We start from the raw sequence: 23781 nt of genomic DNA, 5'->3' as shown, positions 1-23781 counted from the left end.
ACCCTGCTGCAACGATCTACTGAGTGGGAACGGGATGTACAGTGGGTGAGGCAATTGTCAATAGTCTTCTAATTACAGCTAAATGAATGAGTTTGAACACCACTTATCCTCTTGACTCACATTCCTATCCCATGTGTATTATGCTGCATGGTGACACTTCCAGTAGATCTCAACAGCTAAATTGTGTTGATATATGACCTTTCAATTAAAGATAAATGGCCTTATAATTCCATGAATGTGGTCTGTATAAGCTATGAAGTACAGTATATATAGCATTTCGCTATATAAGCATTTCGCTGCACCCGCCTTAACATCTGCTAAACTGTGTACGCCACAAATAAACTTTGATTTCAAGTTCTACTGAGTATGGAGTTTGGGAAAGTACACAATAGCGACTGCCACCCACCAGCCGCTTACTGTAGCTGTATGAAGTGATAGAGCATAATGGTCTCTGAGAAAGAGGTTCGCGATCAATACCTCACATGGCTGCCAGCCACTCCAGGAAGGAGTGAACATTCAGCTGACCTGCAATCTATAAGTCTCCCTGACAATGTGTCTCTGCTTTATCTGTAAAGCCAAGCGGAACACACTGTCAGAGTCATAGAGGACACTGTCTCCAAAGCAGAAACTATTCCCAAAAGGCAGCTTTTGCAACATGAAACTATCAGAAATAGAGTCTATCTGGTCTCTAGGATGGACTTCTGTGTCTAACTGAACCTCCTTCCTGTGGTGGAATCGGCTGGCAGGGTGAGCTGTAGTTTCCTCCTGAGACATTTTAAATCATTCAAAGGCCACAGTGGCATGTATGACACAACTTGAAATGTGTACTTCAGTTCTCCCGTCTTGTCATTACAGTGTGAGGATCAACCTGGGGTGGCTGGAGAATCAGAGAACAGCTACACACACACCAAACATTCCAGCACTCCGTCACCGATACAAGTAAATAAATAATTCACACAAAGGAGAAAGAAGCCGATGGAAATCTCTTGGGGCTGAGTTGTCCAATTTACAGTTGTGGGAAATCTGTCAGAGTAAGAGTGCTCTGCCCTAAGGGGACAGGGGACAAATGACACCCAGTCTCTACATTGAGTTACAAAGAGGGGAACAAAACAGGCCAAGTACTGCAGGAATCCCAGCCACATGGAGGACAGAGAGAGACACACGGAGAGACATAAGTGGAACTGTCTGATGCAGTCAACTTCAACGACCACTGTTTACTCGTAATGTACAACATGTGAAGTTAGACAAACACGTGTCCTATTGCCTCTTTAACCTGCCTCCATCAATCTACATGAGGATTGTGTTCACATTTCTCCTTCGGTGTAAAACAACAAGACAATAGAATACTATGTAACCTGCGATTGTCAGTGCAGTGCTCACATAAAATGATAACCACACAAAGATGCTTTCGTCCATGATGAAGAGATCCGAAAAAAACGTGAATAAAGTTTTACAGACCCACTTTAATTGACAGTCATACTAAATGACGGGGTCACTCTATTCTATAATGAGTTCCATACACTACAATGCTACAATGCTCTAACAAATTACCATTTAGGGAAAGAAATGGCTATATGCAAAGTTATGACCAGGCTCTTTCATAACCAATCAAAACCTGCAAATGCACTTGTGATTGACTCAGACACATCTTTGGGTCATCGTCTCATCCCGGAACGTATTGTAGGTTGCAATACAAAAGGTTTAGCTAAATTGCTGTGACACTAATTATGCACAGCCTTATGTGGTGTTTGGTATTCAAGATTTGATATTAGTAGCCTAAGTACCTTCCATGAGAACTTCAGCGGATGTTGCTCTAAAATGTTGTGAACTGTGAACTGTAGTATCCCTTGACCGTATAGTGCTTACTATAGACTTTTGTAGTGTACTGTAGAATACTATACAACACACGGTACTAACCCTTGAACATGTGTAATACTTACTTTAGAATGTTGTAGCATACTGTGAATACTATATTACACACTGTAGTAGCCTTTGCTCATGTAGTGCTTACTTTAGCATTTTGTAGTATAATGGCAAATACTATACTACAGACTATAGTATCCCTCGATTGTTTAGTGCTTACTATAGAATTCTGTAATATACTGTAGAATTCTATACTACGCACTGTAGTATCTCTCAATCGTGTACTGCTTAATATAATACACTATATACCAATAGTATGTGGACACCTGCTCGTCGAATATCTCATTCCAAAATAATTGGCATTAATATGGAGTTGGTCCCCCCTTTGCTGCTATAACAGCCTCCACTCTTCTGGGAAGGCTTTCCACTAGATTTTGGAATATTGCTGCGGGGACTTGCTTCTATTCAGCCGCAAGAGCATTAGTGAGGTCGTGCACTGATGTTGGGCGATTAGACCTGGCTTGCAGTCGGCGTTCCAATTCATTCCAAAGATGTTCGATGGTGTTGAGGTCAGGGCCTAGCCCGAACCATGAGAAACAGCCCCAGACAATTATTCCTCCTCCAACAAACTTTACAGTTGGCACTATGCATTGGGGCAGGCGGTGTTCTTCTGGCATCTGCCAAACACAGATTTGTTCGTCGGACTGCCAAATGGTGAAGCGTGATTCATCACTCCAGAGAACGTGTTTCCACTGCTCCAGAGTCCAATGGCAGCAAGCTTTACACCACTCTAGCCGAAACTTGACATCATGCATAGTGATCTTAGGCTCGTGTGCGGCTGATCAGCCATGGAAACCCATTTCATGAAGCTCCCGACAAACAGATCTTATTCTGACGTTGCTTCCAGAGGCAGTTTTGAACTCTGTAGTGAGTGTTGCAACCGAGGACAGATTATTTTTACACGCTACGTGCTTCATCACTTGGCGGTCCCGTTCTGTGAGCTTGTGTGGCCTACCACTTCACGGCAGAGCCGTTGTTGCTCCTAGACGTTTCCACTTCACAACAACAGCACTTTGATCGATTGGAACTGCTAGCTGCTAGCTTTGTAAATGCTGTTTTGATATGGGGAGCTCATGCCAAGGATTTCCTCTGAGGTTCCCCCTATATCGTGTAGCTCTTACTATAGAACAGGGGTATTCAACTCTTACCCTACGAGGTTTGGAGCCTGCTGGTTTTCTGTTTTACCTGATAATGAATTGCATCCACCAGGTCTAAATCAGTCCCTGATTACAGGGGAACAATGCAAAAAAGCAGTGGAACCTGAGTTGAGTTTGAGGGCTATGGAATGTTGTAGTATATTGTGGAATATTATACTCCACACTATAGCATCCCCTGATTGATTTTTATTTGACTATTTAAAAACACAACACAATCACAAATATGGATACAATGCATTTAGACATTTTTCAAGAACAACAAAGTAAAACATTTATTCCATTGTGGTCCTAGTTCAAACATAAAACATGTTACACATTTAAAGCTAACCCACATGAAATACTATATTACACTTTATATGATCTAAAATGAATGTAAACACTACAGTATTCACTGTAGTGTTATTACAGACTTTACTGTAGTATTGACTGTAGTAATTATGCAGATGACTGTAAGTTGGTTTTTAATCATTGTACAGAATTTCCTGCTCGGTGATGTGGAAGTTGTGCCTTCAACATCACTGTGGCTGGTGTGCCCTCTATCAATGTCTATGGTCACGGGAGGATGGAGGGCACGCCTGGCAGGGGTGCCCTATATATAACTCTATGGCAGGGTATTTATACAGGCAGGTTCGAGGGTGCCTCCTCGAACTGAGTAGTTGGGCACGACAAACAACAACCACCAGTATGCGACATTGAAAATTGAGAACAAGCTTTTTATCTTATTAAAGAGGACTCTCTCACCATTGTTTGTTTTGTGTAGTTGATATCGTCTGCGAAATGTTAACGGCTCAGTCAAACAGCCATTTTGAGTCTAATGAGTTGTTCTATTTGGTACTTGTAGTGTCCATGGCCAAATGTTAATAAGTGTTGCCCTTTTGATGCATTGGCTTATGCAAACTAGGAATGCTTTAAGGCTATGCTTGTTACTTTTGTTAGCTTTATATTTATTTGTTTGCCATGCATGTAGCCATTGCAAAATTAGCCTGCTATAGTATAGCTCCGGCCTACCATGCCTCATGTTATTGCACCCTCTTTCTGGCAATTCATTGTTAACTGCTGCTATATTTATGCACAACGTGTTTTTTATTTTACCTTTATTTAACTAGGCAAGTCAGTTATGAACAAATTCTTATTCAATGACAGCCTAGGAACAGTGGGTTAACTGCCTTGTTCAGGGGCAGAATGACAGATTTTTACCTTGTCAGCTCGGGGATTTGATCTTGCAACCTTTCGGTAACTAGTACAACGCTCTAACCACTAGGCTACCTGTGGCCATTGTCATTAATTATTGCCATTAACAGCCAATTAATGTATGTTCATTGCTGTAATTGCATGCTATTTGCACTTTTGTCTCCTTTTAGATCAACCATACTCCATACAAAGCCAACCACGTCTCAACTTGGGACAAGCCCCATGTAAACAACTGTCAATCATTCCCTGCCATGCATCTCCATTACATCTATAAAGACTTCAACTGAACTGCATCTCTGCATCTCTGCTCTTTAACTTGAGTCCCACAGTAGATGGGCCTCACGTAAACCTCAATCGATGTGCGGCAGGTAGCCTAGTGGTTAGAATGTTGAGCCAGTAACAAAAAGGTTGCTGTACTGAATCCCGAGCTGACAAGGTAAAAATCTGTTGTTCTGCCCCTGAGTGCCGAAGACGTGGATATCGATTAACGCAGCCCCCTGCACCTATCTGATTCAGAGGGGTTGGGTTAAATACAGAAGACACCTTTCAGTTGAAGGCATTCAGTTGTACAACTGACTAGGTATCCCCTTTTCCCCAATCAGTTACAATCTTGTAAATGAAGAATATTATGACAGGCTAGGAACCATCGTTTTGGTTAGTGTTTCCCTGGGCACCCTTATTAGTGGAGGACATGCAGGCAATGTATAAAATCACCTCTTGGTCATGTTCAGGTGGTTCTGTGTGTTGTTGCTGTTGGTTTATTTCTGTGAACAACCATTTTGTGACCATGCTGTCTTATAAAATTGTTTGGGGTGTGGTTATTTGTTCTGAATGGTATTTGTTGAGTTTGACCATTAGTCAGTTTATTCATGTGTGAATATTCAAGATGTTCATTATGTAAAGCCACTGTTGGTTTGTTTGGAGAGGATTGTCTGTTTTATTGGCTGCACCCACATATAAGGTCTTTAAGTAAAGTAATTTGTATTTCTGAAATATACTGTTTATGTAAATGCAGTGTTTAACTGTTCTTTTCTACTATCATAAGTACAATATCGTTTGTCACTTTTTTGGGTGGATCTAGTGGATCTTGCTTGTTCTTTATCGGCTTCTGTATGGTTTCCCTTTAATGGGCCTAGAAACTGGCTAACATTTAGGATGTTACAATTGTAATAAAACAATATTTTTGCAGAGGTCTGTTGCATTGCTCAACTGCTGATCCACCTCAATAGGTGGCCTGTCACTAACGTCTTATGGGCATCTACTGGCATAGTCTGGTAGTTGTGCCATTTTAGCTAACCCTAGTCGGCAGTGTTACTACAATATACCACATTCATGTCCGCAAAATCACATGAACTACTACCGTATACTAGTCATTTCTGCAGAAACACTACAGTGAATAATACTGGTATAAAAATATAGTACTACAGTTTATAGACCACTGATCTTCTTTATATGGGTCCACCGAAGATGGTTGGTGGAAGAGAGGCTAGAAGGTGCTATTCCACAGCAGCTCTGAAGGTCAGAACGTCTGGCCTGGTTTTCACACTTCTCTCAACTCTCACTTAGGAAAAACACTGACCACTTAACCTCTTGGCTGCTCTGCTTTGGATCAAATAGCCTCTCCTCACACTGTCCTGCGCTGTGCACAAAATATGTATCTTCTTGTCTGAGGCAAGTATCACGTTACAGTTCACTAAATATTACATGGAATGTTAATTATAACATATTTCAGTTATTGGAGTTACTGGAGGCAGTTTCAGATGCTGCTTCAGTTTAACAGTTTTTTAAAAGTAATACAGGAATGATGCGGCCCCTATAATAAGGGGTGAACATACTGTGATCAGATGGACACACCTGGAGAACAGTCATAAAAGATGGTTTGTTGATGTTTCACTGGAATGTTAGGTTATGTAATGTTAATACCTGGAAAGTTAGGAACTATGTATTTGAAATAAATGTGACTGTATTCAATTCAATTGCCATTAATTAAATATTGGGAGGAGGGGGGAATTAAACCATTAAGCGACATGGTCAAATCTTGCTTACATTTGCATATGATCATGTGTCTCTCTATTATGCGTGGAAATACTTGGGAACAGATTTCCAAAATTAAAATCACTTGGAGCTGATTTCCTGGTGTTTTTTCAGTCTTTTATGTCCAACAATGGTATAAAAAAAACAACTTGGGGAGGCAAATAAAACGGTCCGCGGGCCGCCAGTTGGGGAACCTTGTCGTATATAGCCTCTCCCTAGCTAAATGAGGTAACAAAACCTGTAATGTAACATCTAAATTAGGGTCCCCTGGAAACACTGACCAATACTTAGGTTCCTATACTGTCAATTGTAATTCCTCCCTGACTTATGCATTCGTTGTCATGTCAAACAGCAATGCTGAACACTAAATTCCAACTATAGAATTAGAATAAGCATTATTTTTCCATGATTCCAGCAGTTCACCATTTAAATAGGCCTCAATTTAATTATTTTGTTCATGTCATGCGTCATTGCTTTGGCACTGTGTAGAAATTATAACAAAAGTGCAGGAAATGTATGAAAATTCAGAAAAATTGGTTTGTTTGAAGTTGGATTGAACAGTATAAAACAATCAGAATGGAGAAAACCCCACTGAAATCCCTTAACATTTATGAGTTGCTACCCTCGGGTCATGAACTACACATGAGCATATCTATAAAACATAAAATATAAATATTGTCATACTGTCAAAAAAATGAAAAAATATTGTGATGATATTTTGGTCATAATGTACAGTTGACTATCATGTATCAAGTTAGGATATATTTTATGAATCTTTACAGTGTAAGGAAAGGCCAACTGCTGGTATGGTACTGTGCTGAGTGTTACTGATCTGTCAGTTAAGACTGTGAAGTGATGTGCGTGTAAGACAATAGCTACTGTAAAGCACCTCTGGCTGGTATATTGAGCGATTCCAATTACCACACCTGTTCCTATTGTGCTGGTCCACTGGGGACAGCTAGGCCCCACGAGACTTCAGAATGGATTGTGTTCGCATCCAGCTCCATAAGTTCCCTATAAAACCCCAACATCTGCATCTGATAGGTGCTTTACCTGATCAATCAGGGCCTGAGAGGTACTCTAGCTCTCCAATAACAGTGAAATGAATCGGATAATCTTGAACAGGCCATGGCATAATGTTTAGTCTGAAGTCAAATGCTTTTCAGCAGAAACGGAAGCTAGGTTGAAGATAGCTGTATCCATGACAACCGGATGCATCCAGTTGTTGGCAACTCTGCTAAGGGTGTTATGTAGAAGTGTGCCCCTCACTTGTTAGCCTGTCGAAAGCTGCAAGAGTAGACAACTCTAGACTGTCTAGAGCTGTCTTCTCTTGCAACTTCAGACAGGCTAAAAAGTGAGGGGCACACCTATACATAACACCCTGGGACTTGACTTTGATGTGAGGATCGAAACCCCTAAAACTTTGATGCTGATTAATGAAAGTAAACAGGGCAGATTTTTCATCACTGGCATTTTCAAATGTTTGACTTTCAAGTCTGAAGTTTCAACTTCTTATTTATATAGATCATTAAATATACTTTTCTGATTGCTTTTCTGAACCTTACATGTAGTCAATATGAATGGGAGATGTGATGCAAACTGCCTGTAAGATTTCCAACCTCGTTAAGGGGGAAATGGTAGCGCTGGTTCTGTTTAGATTGAATCCAGAGCTGGGGAGAGGAAGACACCGGGCCTCTTTGTTCTCTCAAATTAGCAGGAAAGAGAGCATGCCCTCAGGTTGAGGGAGATGATGTTGAGCTAAATTATTGCAGAAGATCTTTGAAGTTGCACCAGTGGACTGTTGGAGCTCTTTTTTTTGTCTTATTTTTCGTGCTTAAAGAAACACAGCATGATAGAGTATAATTCAAACCACCCTTGATACCAACCACAGAAGTATAAATAATTGAATAAAATAGGGAGTGGTTTTGTGAAATGCACCATCAAGTAAGTATGCAGCATATTTCTCTGTGTTTTGGACACAGTCTGAGGATTCTGGATCCTGTGGTGGAGGAAGAAGTGAAGGAGACCAAGGTTCTGGTTTCGGCTGGTCAGGATAGGGCTCGGCTTGAGTGTGGCTAGATAGAACAAATGCTTTGGCGCACCATGTGGAAATACTGCGCATCAATCGCTGCTGGAGCTAATATAACACATACAGTTGAAGTCAGAAGTTTGCATACACCTTAGCCAAATACATTTAAACTCAGTTTTTCACAATTCCTGACAATTAATCCTAGTAAAAAGTCCCTGTTTTAGGTCAGTTAGGATCATCACTTTATTTTAAGAATGTCAAATGTCAGAATAATAGTAGAGAGAATGATTTATTTCAGCTTTCATTTCTTCCATCACATTCCAAGTGGGTCAGAAATTTACATACACTCAATTAGAATTTGGTAGCATTGCCTTTAAATTGCTTAACTTTGGTCAAATGTTTTGGGTAGCCTTCCACAAGCTTCCCACAATAGGTTGGGCGAATTTTGGCCCATTCCTCCTGACAGAGCTGGTGTAACTGAGTCAGGTTTGTAGGCCTACATGCTTGCACACACTTTTTCAGTTCTGCCCACAATTTTTCTGTAGGATAGAGGTAAGGCTTTGTGCTAGCCACTCCAATACCTTGACTTTGTTGTCCTTAAGCCATTTTGCCACAACTTTGGAAGTATGCTTGGGGTCATTGTCCATTTGGAAGACCCATTTGTGACCAAGCTTTAACTTCCTGACTGATGTCTTGAGATGTTGCTTCAATATATCCACGTACTTTTCCTTCGTCGTGATGCCATCTATTTTGTGATGTGCACCAGTCCCTCCTGCAGCAAAGCACACCCACAACATGATGCTGCCACCCCCGTGCTTCACGGATGGGATGTGGTTCTTCGGCTTGCAAGCCTCCCCCTTTTTCCTCCAAACATAACTATGGTCATTATGACCAAACAGTTCTATTTTTGTTTCATCAGACCAGAGAACATTAGTCCAAAAAGTACGATCTTTGTCCCCATGTGCAGTTGCAAACCGTAGTCTGACTTTTTTATGGCCGTTTTGGAGCAGTGGCTTCTTCCTTGCTGAGCGGCCTTTCAGGTTATGCCGATATAGGACTCATTTTACTGTGGATATAGATACTTTTGTACCTGTTTCCTCCAGCATCTTCACAAGGTCCTTTGCTGTTGTTCTGGGATTGATTTGCACTTTTCGCACCAAAGTACATTCAACTCTAGGATACAGAACGCTCCTTCCTGAGCGGTAAGACAGCTGCGTGGTCCCATGATGTTTATACTTGCGTACTATTGTTTGTACAGATGAACGTGGTTCCTTCAGGCGTTTGGAAATTGCTCCCAAGGATGAACCAGACTTGTGGAGGTTTACAATTTTTTTCTGAGGTCTTGGCTGATTTCTTTTCATTTTCCCATGATGTCAAGCAAAGAGGCACTGAGTTTGAAGGTAGGCCTTGAAATACATCCACAGGTACACCTCCAATTGACTTAAATTATTTACATTTGCATATCAGAAGCTTCTAAAGCCATGACATCATTTTCTGGAATTTTCCAAGCTGTTTAAAGGAACAGTCAACTTAGTGTATGTAAACTTCTGACCCACTGGTATTGTGATACAGTGAAATAATCTGTCTAAACAATTGTTGGAAAAATGACTTGTGTCATGCACAAAGTAGATGTCCTAACCGACTTCCCAAAACTATAGTTTGTTAACAATACATTTGTGGAGTGGTGGAAAAACGAGTTTCAATGACTCCAACCTAAGTGTATGTAAACTTCCGACTTCAACTGTAGTAGTCATAGTTTAAAGGATAATTTATTTTATTTTAAATTTGTCTTTCCATTTATTGTTATCGCATCAATTCTGGCAATTTATCGCGCAGCTCTGCTGTTGGGTGTCAAAACCAAGTTGATCTGTGATGAACTAAAATTAACTGAAAATGTGGCGCACTGTAGTATTGCTGCATCTGCATGAAAATTAGTTAATTAGCAATCAAATGAATTAAGCAACTGAAATGAAAATGTTATGGTATCATGTAGATCATGAGCTTACACTCACGCTGTTGTCATTGGACCCTGACACGGGATAGACTGTCCAGCCCAACTCAGCTGTCGCTGTGGTGGAGTCCATTAGTGTCTCTGTGGAGAAGAAAGAGAGGGTGGTCAGACGACATCCAAGTCATAGAGTACCTTCAAACAAATACTATACAGTAGCAACGGTGCAGTAGGTGAGCATAGGGGGAGATGGGAGTCCATTTATGAGGTACTCATTCAAACCCTAATAAGATTTGATTACAATTAATAGTAATGAAACTATATTTCATTTTCAGTCTTAAAATTACTGCTACTGTAGTAATTTTTCAGACATCTCCATTATCCCCTCTCTTAAAGATGGCAATGCAACTGTTTGAGACCAGGGCATATTTGGCTACGTGCTGTAGTAGTAAACAGTGTGTGACCATCCACGTGGAAGAGAACAGATCACTGGGTTCACTGGAACTTGGTCAACTCTACCACAGCCACCAGGCTACTACTTCATGGGTCAACTTCCACTCAACAGGCACATGCTTCTTCAGTTCCACCCCCTGGCTTTGAGGGGCAACTTCCCGGCTGGAAAAAGAAAAGCTCCTGGGGTAGTGAGAGGGGCCACTCTAGATCCGCTGGATTAGCTGCTGGAAAAGAACACCTCTGGTAATTGGGGCCACAGAGAATATGTTTGTCATGAGGTCCTCTCTGGCCAGCCAATGCCATTCCAGAGGCAGGCAAGGCAGGCTGTCTGTCAATGCCTTCTCTCTGAGAAATGGGGGGGGGGATGGGGAGGGGGGCAGAAAGAGGGTCCTACAGGCCTAATGAATTTCCACTAGTTATTAGCCCAGGAGCACCAGTGTTGAGCAGATGGAGACAACATTCATCAGGTGATAGGCGCCAGCTGCAAATCCAAAAGGCCAGTGAAAGATGTATGCAATTCCCCTTGACAAGCCAGCAAGACTAAGTCACTTTTGGTGATTGGTAGTATAAAGTTATTTTTCAAAGATGTATTTATTATTCAGCATGCGTTCTGTATGATGTCAGACTTCCCTTTCAGAAAATGGAAAATGACTATTGGGCTAATGATCCGGATGGCCTGATTTTACAATACAGTGCAGCTAAACTCACACAAGAAAGAGAACAGCATCCAATATATTTTAGAATGTTCCAGTATTTTATAACACATGGATTTCCTCTGATTTATAATATTCCAGAGGAAACCAAAGCTTTTAATTAACAGGCTCCACATGCCGCACATTTATTTTTAGGAACTTGCCGAATCTAAGAGCCTCACCAATATACGCAAAGCATAATAGCACATTTCACATCCTATTCAGTTCTCACAAAGCCCAAACAGTATAATTAGGCAGATGAGGCTGCATTTTTGCTACCATTGATAACCTTGTGCGACTTCAGGTTGAGCAGTCTACATGAGTGTTAGGCAGTGAAATGGTAATTATCCCCCGTAATGATAATGATAATTAGCTGAGTAGTAAAGTGAGAATGATGAACCCCCTCGGTGGTGGTTTTGGGAGTGTGATAGTGTAGAGAAAAGGGAGGGAGGGAGTGAAATCCCCTGGTATGTGAACACAGACGGCCCTCCAGTCCCTCAGTCAGGCTCACACAACCTTTTGCTTACTGCTATTAGAGGCCTGCACGCTGGACAGGTAGTACCTGGCCCTGAAAGACTGATCACCTTTCTCCCTCCTGCTGACTAGACTTCATAGCAGGCAGCCACACCAATTCATTACCTGCTGCAGTGCTAAGAGTACCTCACTGAGTCACAACCAGCACTGTTCACTCCCTCCTCAATCCTCAGGCTCTCAGCAGGCAGCACAGTGGCAGGGCAAGACTGCTCAGTCAGACACACTGTCCAGTAAGAGAGAGACCAGGCAGAGTGGAGGGAGGGAGGGAGGGAGGGAGGGAGAGAGAGCGCGAGACCAGGCAGTGGAAGGAGGGAGGTAGGGAGGGAGAGAGAGAGACCAGGCAGAGTGGAGGGAGGGAGGGAGGGAGACCAGGCAGAGGGAGGGAGGGAGGGAGGGAGGGAGGGAGGGAGGGAGGGAGGGAGGGAGGGAGGGAGGGAGGGAGGGAGGGAGGGAGGGAGGGCTCTGGCCCCGAACAGGGAACGGTATGGCAGCGATGAAGCCAAGAGACCAGGACTGACTGTTTACACTGAGGTCTGGAGGTGACGACACATTCCAGCCTGGGCCTCTGGCTCAGCTGGAGGTCAAAGGGCACCAGCTATATTTCAGTTATATGAGCACACAGAGGATGCTGAGCACACCGAGGACGTGAGAGCTTAAACTTTTCAACAAGGCTGTCTTTTTTATTACTAGACAGGCTCAGCCTGAACACTGAAGGTGCATGAATATGCAATGAGACCTTGGAGTTTTAGATACGCTTACAGGCCTAAGAGCGCTTCCTAAAACACTTCCTGAGAGTAAGCAAGGAGGGTTTTGTGCTGATCGTAAACCTCCGCTGAGAGGGTTGTTTAAAGTTACAGAGGGGCCAGACAGGAGGGGCCAGCAGTGCTCCAACAACACTGAGTCTTCTCTGAGAGCTAGGGATGCCGCAGCCTCTCAGCTTTCCAGAGAATGTCATCACATTTTAAATGAAGGTTAGAGAGAGCAGCTGTTCACAAGCTCATAAACAAATTGAGTCTCAGAACACATACCCACATTAATTGACATGGATCAAGGGTTATAGGCCTGGGATTATTGTAGTGGAAATTGGTTGGTCGGCAGCCACGTTTTAAATACCAAAAAGTAGGAGCAACTCGTATAACTTCTATTTCTAAGAAGTGTAGGAGACAGTTATATGCAGAGCAGTTTGTTCCAAAATTATTGCAGGCCCCATTAGCAGATGGGCAATACACAATGGTGGAGGACGAGCCAAGATACCTGCACACACTATGAAGTGCTCTGAGACCAAGTGAAAATACAATTAATTTTCATTCATCGAGTCGGTATTCAAGGTATGTGATTTTGCTTTGTTCAGAGCTTTGGGGACGTTGCTAGCCCTTTTAATCCAGGCACAGTGGTTCTCCTCCAGCTCCAAAGAGCAGCGGATGCAGCAGAGGAGGACAGGAGAGGCGGCCGGCCATAGAGCACGTGTGTGTACATGTGTGTCTGTTTTTGATCGCACATGTGCTTGATTTGTGTGGGTACTGTGTGAGTATGCTTTGGCTTGAGGCGAAGAGGTCAGGCTTTGAGAGATGGATGGTCAATTAGTGTGTAGGGTTGAGCAGGGCAGAGTCTGACTGATGGATGTACACACTGTCTCCTCCAGGGTGTACCATCTTATCTGCCAGCTCCCATTGCCCTCCTCCAGGCAGGAAATAGGTAACAAGTGCAGCCTTCCAAACAGATGCACATCCCTGTCTCTATAGCAGCACATTAACACACAGGTGGACACAAAGGCGGACACACACACACACACACGCAGTCACAGATTCATTGATTATACTGTAAAAATGTATACAGCATGAATTTTCAGCGAATTGTGTGGTAGTGGTCTGTAAAAATAGTGCAGAACAACAGTGCAGAACAGCTGTGTAGAATAACTACTATTACTATTATTACTATTATTATCTAGAACGCAAGGCACTGCATCTCAGTGCAAGAGGCATCACTACAGTCTCCGGTTTGAATCCAGGCTGTTTCACACCCGACCGTGATTGGGAGTCCCATAGGGCGGCGCACAATTGGCCCAGCGTCGTCCAGGTTAAACCGGGGTAGGCCGTCACTGTAAATTTGTTGTTAACTGACTTGCCTTGTTAAATAGAGGTTAAATTTTTTTTTTTTTTTAAGGCTTCAACATGGGCAAAACCGGGCTTGTATCAAATTACGTTAATAGTTTAATGAGGGTATTTCTGAAGAAGCGATTGACCTCCAAAACACAGCATGTAAAGGCTTGCAAGCATGATGTTCTTTTATCCTCCTTCCCAGGAGAATTGTACTATAGCCTAGCCTCTACGGAGCAAATTCCTCAACATTGACTTCTACATCAAAGCATCCACTAACACTTTTTTTCAATGCGGTGGAAATGGCAGGTTACAGCACCACAGTGTTTTTCTCACAAAATCTGTGGTGTGTATAACTCAATGAACTTCCATTTCATTAAACACCTGGAATCATAGGCTCTATTCAATGGAAAACGTGGATTATAGATGGCGGTACAGCTATAGCCTGAACAATCTGTCCATAAGCTAATACCATAGACCAGAGAGCAGTCTTCTTGTGGACAGTGATAAAAAAAATATGCCTAGATTTATGGGCACTGGGATTGGAAAAACTGCCCTTGCTGAGGTAAGACTGATGCCCATAATGATGGACGCACACTGCTACTGTATGGCATTTTGGACAGAATAACAAGTAGAGTGCTCTGTTTCATTTGAGGGAGGAAGCCCCTGAACCTGAGCCATCTCAGAAATCTTTCAACTCCATGAGGGTCCATTAGGTGGGGCTCCCACCACCACCACATTACAACATGTCCTTGTGCGGTAAATGAATCAGTAATCCTGCATTTACAATGAAACAGGGGCTTTGTGGATGAGGTGGCATCGGCCCAAACCCCAACAGCATAGGCTTTTTTTCAGAGTCAAACTGGGCTTGGCGTGCTGCCCTGGGTATCTGGTGCACTTTAACATGTGTCTTTGGAGAGACATCATTCTATCAGGAAGATTTATGGGTAACCAGGGGTTATTGTCGGTTCCTGCAAGGCCCGGTTCTGGGGTTCTGATGATGATGTAGGGGCTCGAGGAGTGATGACGTGGGATGGAGTGGGACACGACTGAGGCTGAGGATCTAGGCCTGCTCTGAGGGAAAGAGAGGACGTTGGGCAGTTGATTTTGGCAGCAGACAGTGCCCTGTGAAATATGCTACCACACACAGTACGTGGAGCACCCTGACTGCTAACAGAATGATACAGCACACCATTCCCCTGGGCTACAGGCAGGATGTTCAATAGTAATCCTTACAGAGCCCACTGTGTCATCACTCAATATAACTAAACCTTTCAGCCTGGACAAGGAGAAATGACCAAAAACAGAAAAGTAAATCAAGCAAAAACTCTACCATAACATGACTGTCAAGTCCTTTATGTACTACTTAGAATCACTCAAAGACACTCCCGTTTTAACCCTTTTCTGAATCAGCCAATTTTATCACAAGAGTATCTAATCCATAATACTAGATTATTTAGGTACAGTATGTAAATGTGTCAAACTACTGGATCATAAAAATAACAGCTACTCCTGACCCTTATTCATGATAGCACATACAGATGTTTGATCACCCTGTTGCAGAACTGTACTGCAACGCAGGACACTTAAAACGTGCAGTGTATTTGAGGTTTAAAAAAAGTTTGTAATTTCCACTTTGAAATTTGAGACTTGATTTTCCCTTACAAAAAATGTATTAACCACTACAAAAATGTCAATTAAAGGAGTAGTTCACTATTTTACACCAACTTGATGTTAGATGGTTGCTCACCCTGAAAGTAGTCTACGGGCCAAGAGAAACTGTAATCCATGGTTCAGTTCTCTTTAAATAGACATTAAAAACTTAATATGGCCAGATCACCTTTAAGTAACATCAAACCAAATATGGAGTTGATTTCAGGTGATTTGACATTAAACATGCTCACATGCCCCCATCACTTTCATTGATTGTTAGCTTGTAGTGGCTAAGGTTAGCTGAAGTTTGTAGTGGATGTTTAAAGGATACTGAACCATTGATTACAGTTTATCTTGGCCCATAGACTACTTTCAGGGTGAGGAACCATCTAACATCAAGTTGTAAAACATTTCCTGTTGCGGCAAGATTATTGTGCTGCAGTTGCACACTGGCTAAAATTAAGATCCTACATCTGTAACTTTCCAACAGATCACTATTCCAAAGTAATCGACTTAATCATTTTCCAAACCTGGTTTACATCATCGTGGATTACAACACCCCTGTGCGCTGGCTTGCCAATCTTTTCAACATTTGGAATTCTTTCCATGCATCCAGAATGTGTGCTATTGCTATTAGCAGTAACTGTAGGTGCATCATTAGCACACAGTTTCACTGCACATTAAAACGTAGTTAGTTCTGAAAGACACCATATTTCATGATTTGAGTGCACCACTGTTAATTGAGAACCATCAATCTCAAAAGTACATTTGGAGAAAGAATGGTCACCACCTGGTCAATCAAGCACACCGGGGCTTTGGGAGAAAAACCTCAGCTTGGCTGCAAGGCTAGAAGAGTCAAACATGTTTCTAATATTTTTCAAATACTTCTGAAATCCTCGTTCAAAAATCCTAACGGAGGATAATGGTTTTTCATTGAGTGGTTAATGGAAAAGGCTGTAATAATGGATCTCATCATTCAAAAGAGTTAAATCTTCAATAGACAGAGAAAAGCCTTCAGTCTGATAATTGTTCCCTGAAATGTGGAGATCTTCCATCATACTTGAAATACCTGCGGGAAAGTCATGCAGAGATGCACAAAGCACCTTACTTCAAACTAACAGCTTTTCACACATCAATACTAATTAACTTGATGGAAATCATCATTGCAAGCCTCCCACACCTTGCCTACAAGCCATAGGGAGAAAGGCGGGTGATAAAATGTTTTATACAGACAGCACATGCACAAACATGAAGCAATTCCTTGTTCATTGATGTATGGTACCGGGTTTCGCATGACAGGCGCTATCTCCTAGGTCGGGCTGAACAGGGCAGGCTGTACCAGAGCCCAAGGCCCCTCAGGACCTATGGTGGCATGGGAGTACCAAGGGTAGGAGGCATTCCTCCCAGGTAGAGAACACCGAACTGGGGGGAAGGAAGGGCTCAGTGTCCCTTCCCAACTCACAGTATGTGCCGGGATAATGAACACGTCTTAGAGTTTAAGGAAAACCAATCTCTGTTCCCACATTTCAGATCCATAGACCTGCCAGAAAAACAGCTTTGTATGTGCAGGCCTGAGAGGCATCACAGCAGGGAAACGGCTCTGAAATTGTCTGTGTACTGTAGGTCACAGAGAGATGGGTAAAGTACTCCAGATTGACTGATAAGTGCCCTTTACTTGTCAAGTGATGTGCCGTCCAAGCTTGACTCAAACAGGCAGCACTTTCCAATCATTGTGTCAGCAAAAATGTAGCTATAAAGACCGAAGAAAAAATACATATTTTTCTGTTTATTGCCAGTCTTACCTTGTTTGTCTGCTTGACCCCTGTAAAATACCTTCACATTAACCAGTCAATGCCACTCCATGCCAATAGCCTGCCAAACAATTGAGTTTACTGCCTATTCCACATCCTTTAAGAGCCTTTAAACATAGTCATAATGTATATTTCAGAGCACCAGGTTTACTCCTGATTCTTGTCAGTTAAAGGGTGGCTGATAGAGGAGACCTGGTGACCTGTCCTGTCCTTCATGTCACTGGGCTGGAGCTGACCCACTGGGCAAAAACTGCCTGAATCAGCATTGTTTCCATGTAATTTCAACCAAAAAAAGTCAATGTGATGACGTTGACTCAACAGTGAAAACTGATTGGATTTGCAAAAAGTCATCAACGTAAGGGAATTTTGTATTTTTTTCACCCAACTTTTAACCTAAATCATCCAAGGGTGACATTTTTGGTTGATTTTTACATTGAACTCATGTGAGTTGACAACTCAACCAAATGTAAATCCAAACTAGACATTGAACTGATGTCTGTGCCCAGTGGGGGGGTTATGCCTGGTGGATGGAGAGCAGGAAGTCCAGACGGACCATTTCTCAGGCTGTCAGAGAGAAAACGCTGTACTACAACACCCTTCCATGTCCCACAGCTGTCTGCCTGACCTGAAATATGCATGAGATGAAAAAGTGTGAGACTGAGCTTCTGAGCTAACACTCTCCCCATATCATGTTGAATATCTAAATATGGCCATGGGGTGAATCACTGTCCTTGATGTAAAGGGTTCAACTTGATTCATGTATGATATGCTGATGTTTTTCTCTAGGCACAAGCCACTTATTTATTGATTGGCTAAAGCAATTGAAGCCGGTAATCTAAAGAAATACACAAACATCACATGTATACAGCATTCTGTGTATGCCAACTACTTTCCTAGATTCAACATTGATACACCAAAATGGTATATCATTTCTAGGTTAAGTGCTACAAGAACTGTAAATGGGGCTTCTGACATTATATTGTTGAATGATAAATCCGGCTCATCCGGAGATGTGAATGATTCATGAAATGTAAATAAATAAGTCATTGGCTCACGCAGAGACAAGCGTGCTTTCGTGTGGCCGTTTATCATTAGACGTGTTTATCATTACATGAAAAAAATAAAGTGGAAAATAAGGACACATGAAAGTAACATTGTAATGAAAATGACAGCAATTTAACACACTGTTAAGCTTCCTAACCCAGCATTACTGGAATCTTAAGAACTGCCAGTTCCTCAAATGTCCTGTGCCTTACCTGGCATGTACTTAAAATGGGCACAGGGGAAGCTGCTTCTCCAATATAAATCCCCGATCACGTTTGTAGATGATGTCATGGTGAAGTTGGATAGCTAAACTCATGCACAGAAACACGTAAGAGTCTAACAGTTGTCTCACGCCAGGTCGTCAAATCAGAGGCACTCCTTCGAAATAAAGTTGTTTTTGACGAAAATGTAAACGTGTTAGTTTGTTAAATTTACCAGGTTGGAGTAATAACATGTCCAACAACTTAAGACATTGGCTCGAATCTAGGTTGTGCCTTTAGATTTAGAGAACATTTAAAACTAAGGATTCATTATTCACTTGTCTCATTGACTTCTCAAACCCCGGCCTGGTTTGCTTAGCTTGTTTCACAAGCATTCCCAGAAGTCTCGTGATGTTGCGCCTCTGGGATTAGAAACTCTGTGACCATAACGTCACTGCATGAACTACTGTTATGTGTGTCTAAAATATTTACCAAATGGAGGGGATACAGGCATTGGCCCTGTATCCTCCCAGGAAGACTCAAAAGAACAAAAGGCTTGATACAAGACTGGTGGTTATATCATTAATTACCAGCATATTGATATCAAATACTGTTCACTCTCACTGTTTTACACATTGGCAACAAACCAAAGATTGGTATCTGGATCCATGAAAGGAACATATATCAGAGAACAGACATTAATAAGAACTCCTGCATCCTGCCGTATGAAACCCATATGTGTGTGTGTGCCTCTCTGTGTTAGGGATTGGCAACAGCTATCATTGTTTTTTGTAAGGCAGATGTTCCAACCAAGGAGCCTCCAGAAAAATGTCAAAGCTTAATTTCACAGGGGAGGATTAGTGAGATATGATGGGACTCAAATAACCTCCATTCATTTTCCATAACCACCCCACCAAGTGTAACTAATAAAACATGGGAGCACAACTATTACAAGAGAAATGATACAATAGCTCACCAGTCTGCGTCCTTATTAATATCTCCTCTCAGTAATATGAATCACAAGAATTTAAGATGCCCTAGATTGCCATATTAAACCTTCAGCCCGTTCTGTGTAGTTTCTGTGCTGAGGAATTTGAGCAGTGACACTTGATGTGTGAGCATCACAGGGTCAAACTAGGAGAGTTGATCCATTGCCAGTCGATGCAGTCTGTCTGCCAGGGAAGTTATAAGCTCTAGATCTCTGTCTGCACAGATATCCCCATCCCCACCCTCCCCGCTGCATAATCAATAGCTTGGTCTACTTATCCAACATACTGTATATGTGTCCAGATTTCTCTATTGAAGCTAATGTCAAATGTAAGTGATGTGCTTATTACAATTTATAAAAGTACAGACTCAGAGCTTCAAAGTGGTATATCACACACTGTAGTTGGAAGAAACATTGGAAAGTTTTGATGCTTTGAGAGTATATAAACGTGTTATCTCACTTAACAGACAAGCAAGAGAAAATGCCCGCTGAAAGATTTTGATCAGATTTTAACACTTCCTGAAGAGCTCTTCTTTGTTGACAACCATTCAGAATCTTTCCTACCCATTTAAGCCTTAGCACCTCTACTTAAACCCAGCTAAATTTGGGTCAGCAATGTTTTGAGAGCTATAGCATCACATTTACAGCTGTACATACTGTGAGGTAGGAACCCGCATCAAACGCCTCACATTCTGTAACTAGTCACATATTTGCTCACCTCGGTGTTGCGTAATCTTCCATAGATGCATGTTATTTCGGGACTTTAATCAAACATGAGCATGAAATGATGATGAGGCAGATATGAAATAGTAAAGATGTGGGAAGGCCTGTATGAACCAACTGACAGACAAATGGCTAAAGACGGATATTTATCTCTCCTATGGAGAGTGTCTGTGGGTTTCTGTGTGAGTGTGTGCTTATGTGTGTGCGTGTGTTTTTAAGTGCATACCTTTTGTGTGAGCATGGCTGGTGTAGTGACTGAAGGATTACGCCATGCTCAGCAGTAGACAGCAGACTCCAGCAGAGCCAGGTGGGTAGCCCTTCCCTCCTCCCTCCCTCCCTGCATGCCTCCTAACACTCATGCTTGTTCTGACTCTCTGAGATGCTCCATATCCAGCCCACCTCGCTTAAGTTCCCTGAACCGAATAGGAGATGAGTGTACCTCCTCACGGCCGTGACTGTTTTACCAGGACCCCCTGGACCTGGGGACCACACGTATCAGGGAACAGAGGAATGGCAGACCTACTTCAGATTCCTGGCCTATGAGCTAGTCGTCCTCTTGCCTGTGGAAGAGTTATGACCGGTCATGCCCCCCTCGGGTTCTATAAAGCTCAGACTCTGATGCAGGCTCCACAGTGGGTCTAGTCTTGCACTGCTGGGACCATTACTCCTGTCTGAGGAGCCTAGCTTAAAGACACACAGCCAGGACATGCCTCCACAATAACCCAAATATCACTCCACATGTTGGCACCCCAAATCCCTGCCATCAACATGCTCTCCATCACTGAATACACAGCACAATGGAAAGTGTGTACCAAAAAAAAAAACTTTTAAGTCCCTCTAACACAAAACTAACTATCCCGAGATATTGGACACCTGTAGGCCAGAGATGGAGAGCTAATGGTTTCATGGTGGCAAGCTCTGAATGGTTATAAACAGGGTTAAATTGAGCTGCCTGTGACAGCAGAGCAGGGCTCCCTTCAGCTGGACCAGGCTATGTTGACAAGAAGCAATTCTCACCAGACACATTTCCAGAAAGCCCTATCCACAAAGACTTAAAGTGTCTATACTCCTGCACATTACTCAGAGCTCCAATACACCTACACACCAACTGGAACGTGGTGCTGTACCACAGCAAGATAACAGAAAGGAGTCATCCCAGACCAGAACACCCACAACGCATTTCTCAATAATTCTACACTCTGGCCCCTCCACAAAACCAGCACAGAGAGGCATTCTCCTTGAAATCCTCATCATGTGCAAGCATGCAGAGTTAGAGAAAGCAAAGCATGATTACGGGAAATAATATAGTCTGTATGTCCTTGTCAATTGTAACAATCAGAGGGTAGTCTACTCAAACCAGAGCATACAACCCCCACAAACACACTAAGACTTAGGGAAAAGGAGGGCCAAAAACGCCCCCATTGACATCAACGGGGCTGTAGTGGAGCGGGTCAAGAGTTTCAAGTTCATTGGGGTCCACATCACCAACAAACTATCATGGTCCAAACACACCAAGAAAGTTGTGACAAGAGCACTTTCCCCTCAGGAAATTGAAAAGATTTGGCATGGATCCCGAGATCCTCAAAATGTTCTACAGCTGCACCATCAAGAGCATCCTGACTGGTTGCATCACAGCCTGGTATGGCAATTGCTCGGTAAGGCACTACAGAGGGTAGTGCATACAGCTCAGTACGTCACTGGAGCCAAGCTTCTTGCCATCCAGGACCTATAACTAGGCGGTGTCAGAGGAAGGCCCCAAAAATGTTTCACCCAAGTCATAGGCTGTCCTCTCAACTACCGCACGGCAAGAGTTACCGGAGCGCCAAGTCTAGGTCCAAAAGGCTCCTCAACAGCTTCTACCCCCAAGCCATAAGACTGCTGAACAATGAATCAAATGTTTTTACACTGCTGTTACTCATTGTTTATTATCTATGCATAGTCACTTTAACCCTACCTACACGTACAAATGACCTTAACTAACACATTGACTAAGTACTGGTAACCCCTGTATAGCCTCATTATTGTTATTTTATTATGTTACTTTTCAAAAATATATACTTATTATATTTATTTTTTCATGTTTTACTTTAGTTTATTTAGAAAATATTTCTTAACTCTATTTTCTTAAAACTGCGGGTTAAGGGCTTGTAAGGTGTATTCTGTTGTATTCGGCGCATGTGGCATATAAAATTTGATTCAATCTTTTATTTATTTTTTAATTTTTAACTGAGGGCAAACCAGACGTGGAGTGAGGTTCCTGTACAAAAACCGGCATAGCCCGCTGTTAGCCTGTGTCACCTGAAATTAGCCTTGGAACGTGGAGGGGGAGGCCAAACATTGCCATTGGCTTTACAATGTAGATAAATGTTTATTGTAAAACCTGTGAGGTATACAAACAGAGCCTGGCTTGTCCAAGGTCTGTGGGTTTTGTGTTATTTCTGTTTGGAATGTGGGATGTTCCTTTAATGTGCAGAGCCTTGTCGTCTGTTTGCTTTCAGTCATTACAGTCACTTAAGATGACAGAGCTGTTTGCTTTACTTATCTCCCACACAGCTAAAAAACATAAGTGTTTTTTGTGTCTGTCATGCCTTGAGTTTGGGCTTGTATTACTGTGTTTACCTCCTGACTTAGATCAAAGACTGATTGCTTTAGACTGTGTAACCAGAACAGAGTGCAGGCCAGTGATTACATCCCTGTTCTCTTTGTAGAGGTATCTTAAGATCCAGACAATTGTCCTATGGAGAGTAAAGGCCAGGGACATATTTCACACAAAAGCTTGACTCTGATAGGTGCGCTCAACAGAGACGTCTGCTAGTCCACACTGCTCTCTGAAAGCAATGGCATCAGGATGTGTTGGCCGAGAGGAAAGAGTTCATCTGTTTGATCGATCTGTCCAGGCCTCTATATGGAGGACTGTTTTGTAAATCATCTTAAGTGAGACCATTGTAGTTCTTTCTCAGAATAACAAGACAAACACAAGTTCTTTGTACAATCAACATTTAATAACATTAATCAAAATATATTTACAAACATAATGAGTGATTATGAAAAGGGAGGAAATAGAATGAAAGACAAGTAAGAGACCTCAAGATATTTGAATATTAAAGATGTGATACTCAGTCTGTGAACAGTCTGTTGTCCTTGGCTTTGGCTAGGCCACATGGAGGTGAACAAAGCAAAGATGGCAGTGTCCTTCTTTGTCCTGAGTCGAGGAGTTCCTTGGTGGTGGTTTCTTGTTCCTTTCCTCTGAGTTTGGATGGTTATGTCCCTGGTTGCTCTGTCTTCTGGCTCTTCCTTTTAGTTGC

General features: G+C 42.4%; 1 protein-coding gene across 16 annotated transcripts in view; it reads right to left on the bottom strand.

Moving 5' to 3' along the window:
- LOC110528000 (ephrin type-B receptor 2) overlaps positions 1-23781 on the bottom strand; it is a 161146-nt gene that overhangs the window by 85695 nt on the left and 51670 nt on the right. For 8 of the 16 annotated variants that reach the window (XM_036983538.2, XM_036983543.2, XM_090241208.1 and 5 more), the window contains exon 2: positions 10347-10426. In XM_036983538.2, coding sequence (XP_036839433.1) covers positions 10347-10426 — 80 coding nt within the window. Of the gene's footprint in view, positions 1-10340; positions 10427-23781 lie in introns of all 16 variants that reach the window. The other 8 variants (XM_036983536.2, XM_036983541.2, XM_036983539.2 and 5 more) reach the window with 1 other exon arrangement.

Source organism: Oncorhynchus mykiss, chromosome 7 (genome assembly GCF_057628025.1).
Source record: "Oncorhynchus mykiss isolate SJ-2025 chromosome 7, ASM5762802v1, whole genome shotgun sequence".
Lineage (NCBI taxonomy): Eukaryota > Metazoa > Chordata > Actinopteri > Salmoniformes > Salmonidae > Oncorhynchus > Oncorhynchus mykiss.
Note: the sequence above shows the minus strand (reverse complement) of the source record. Positions and strands in the feature narration are given on the sequence as shown.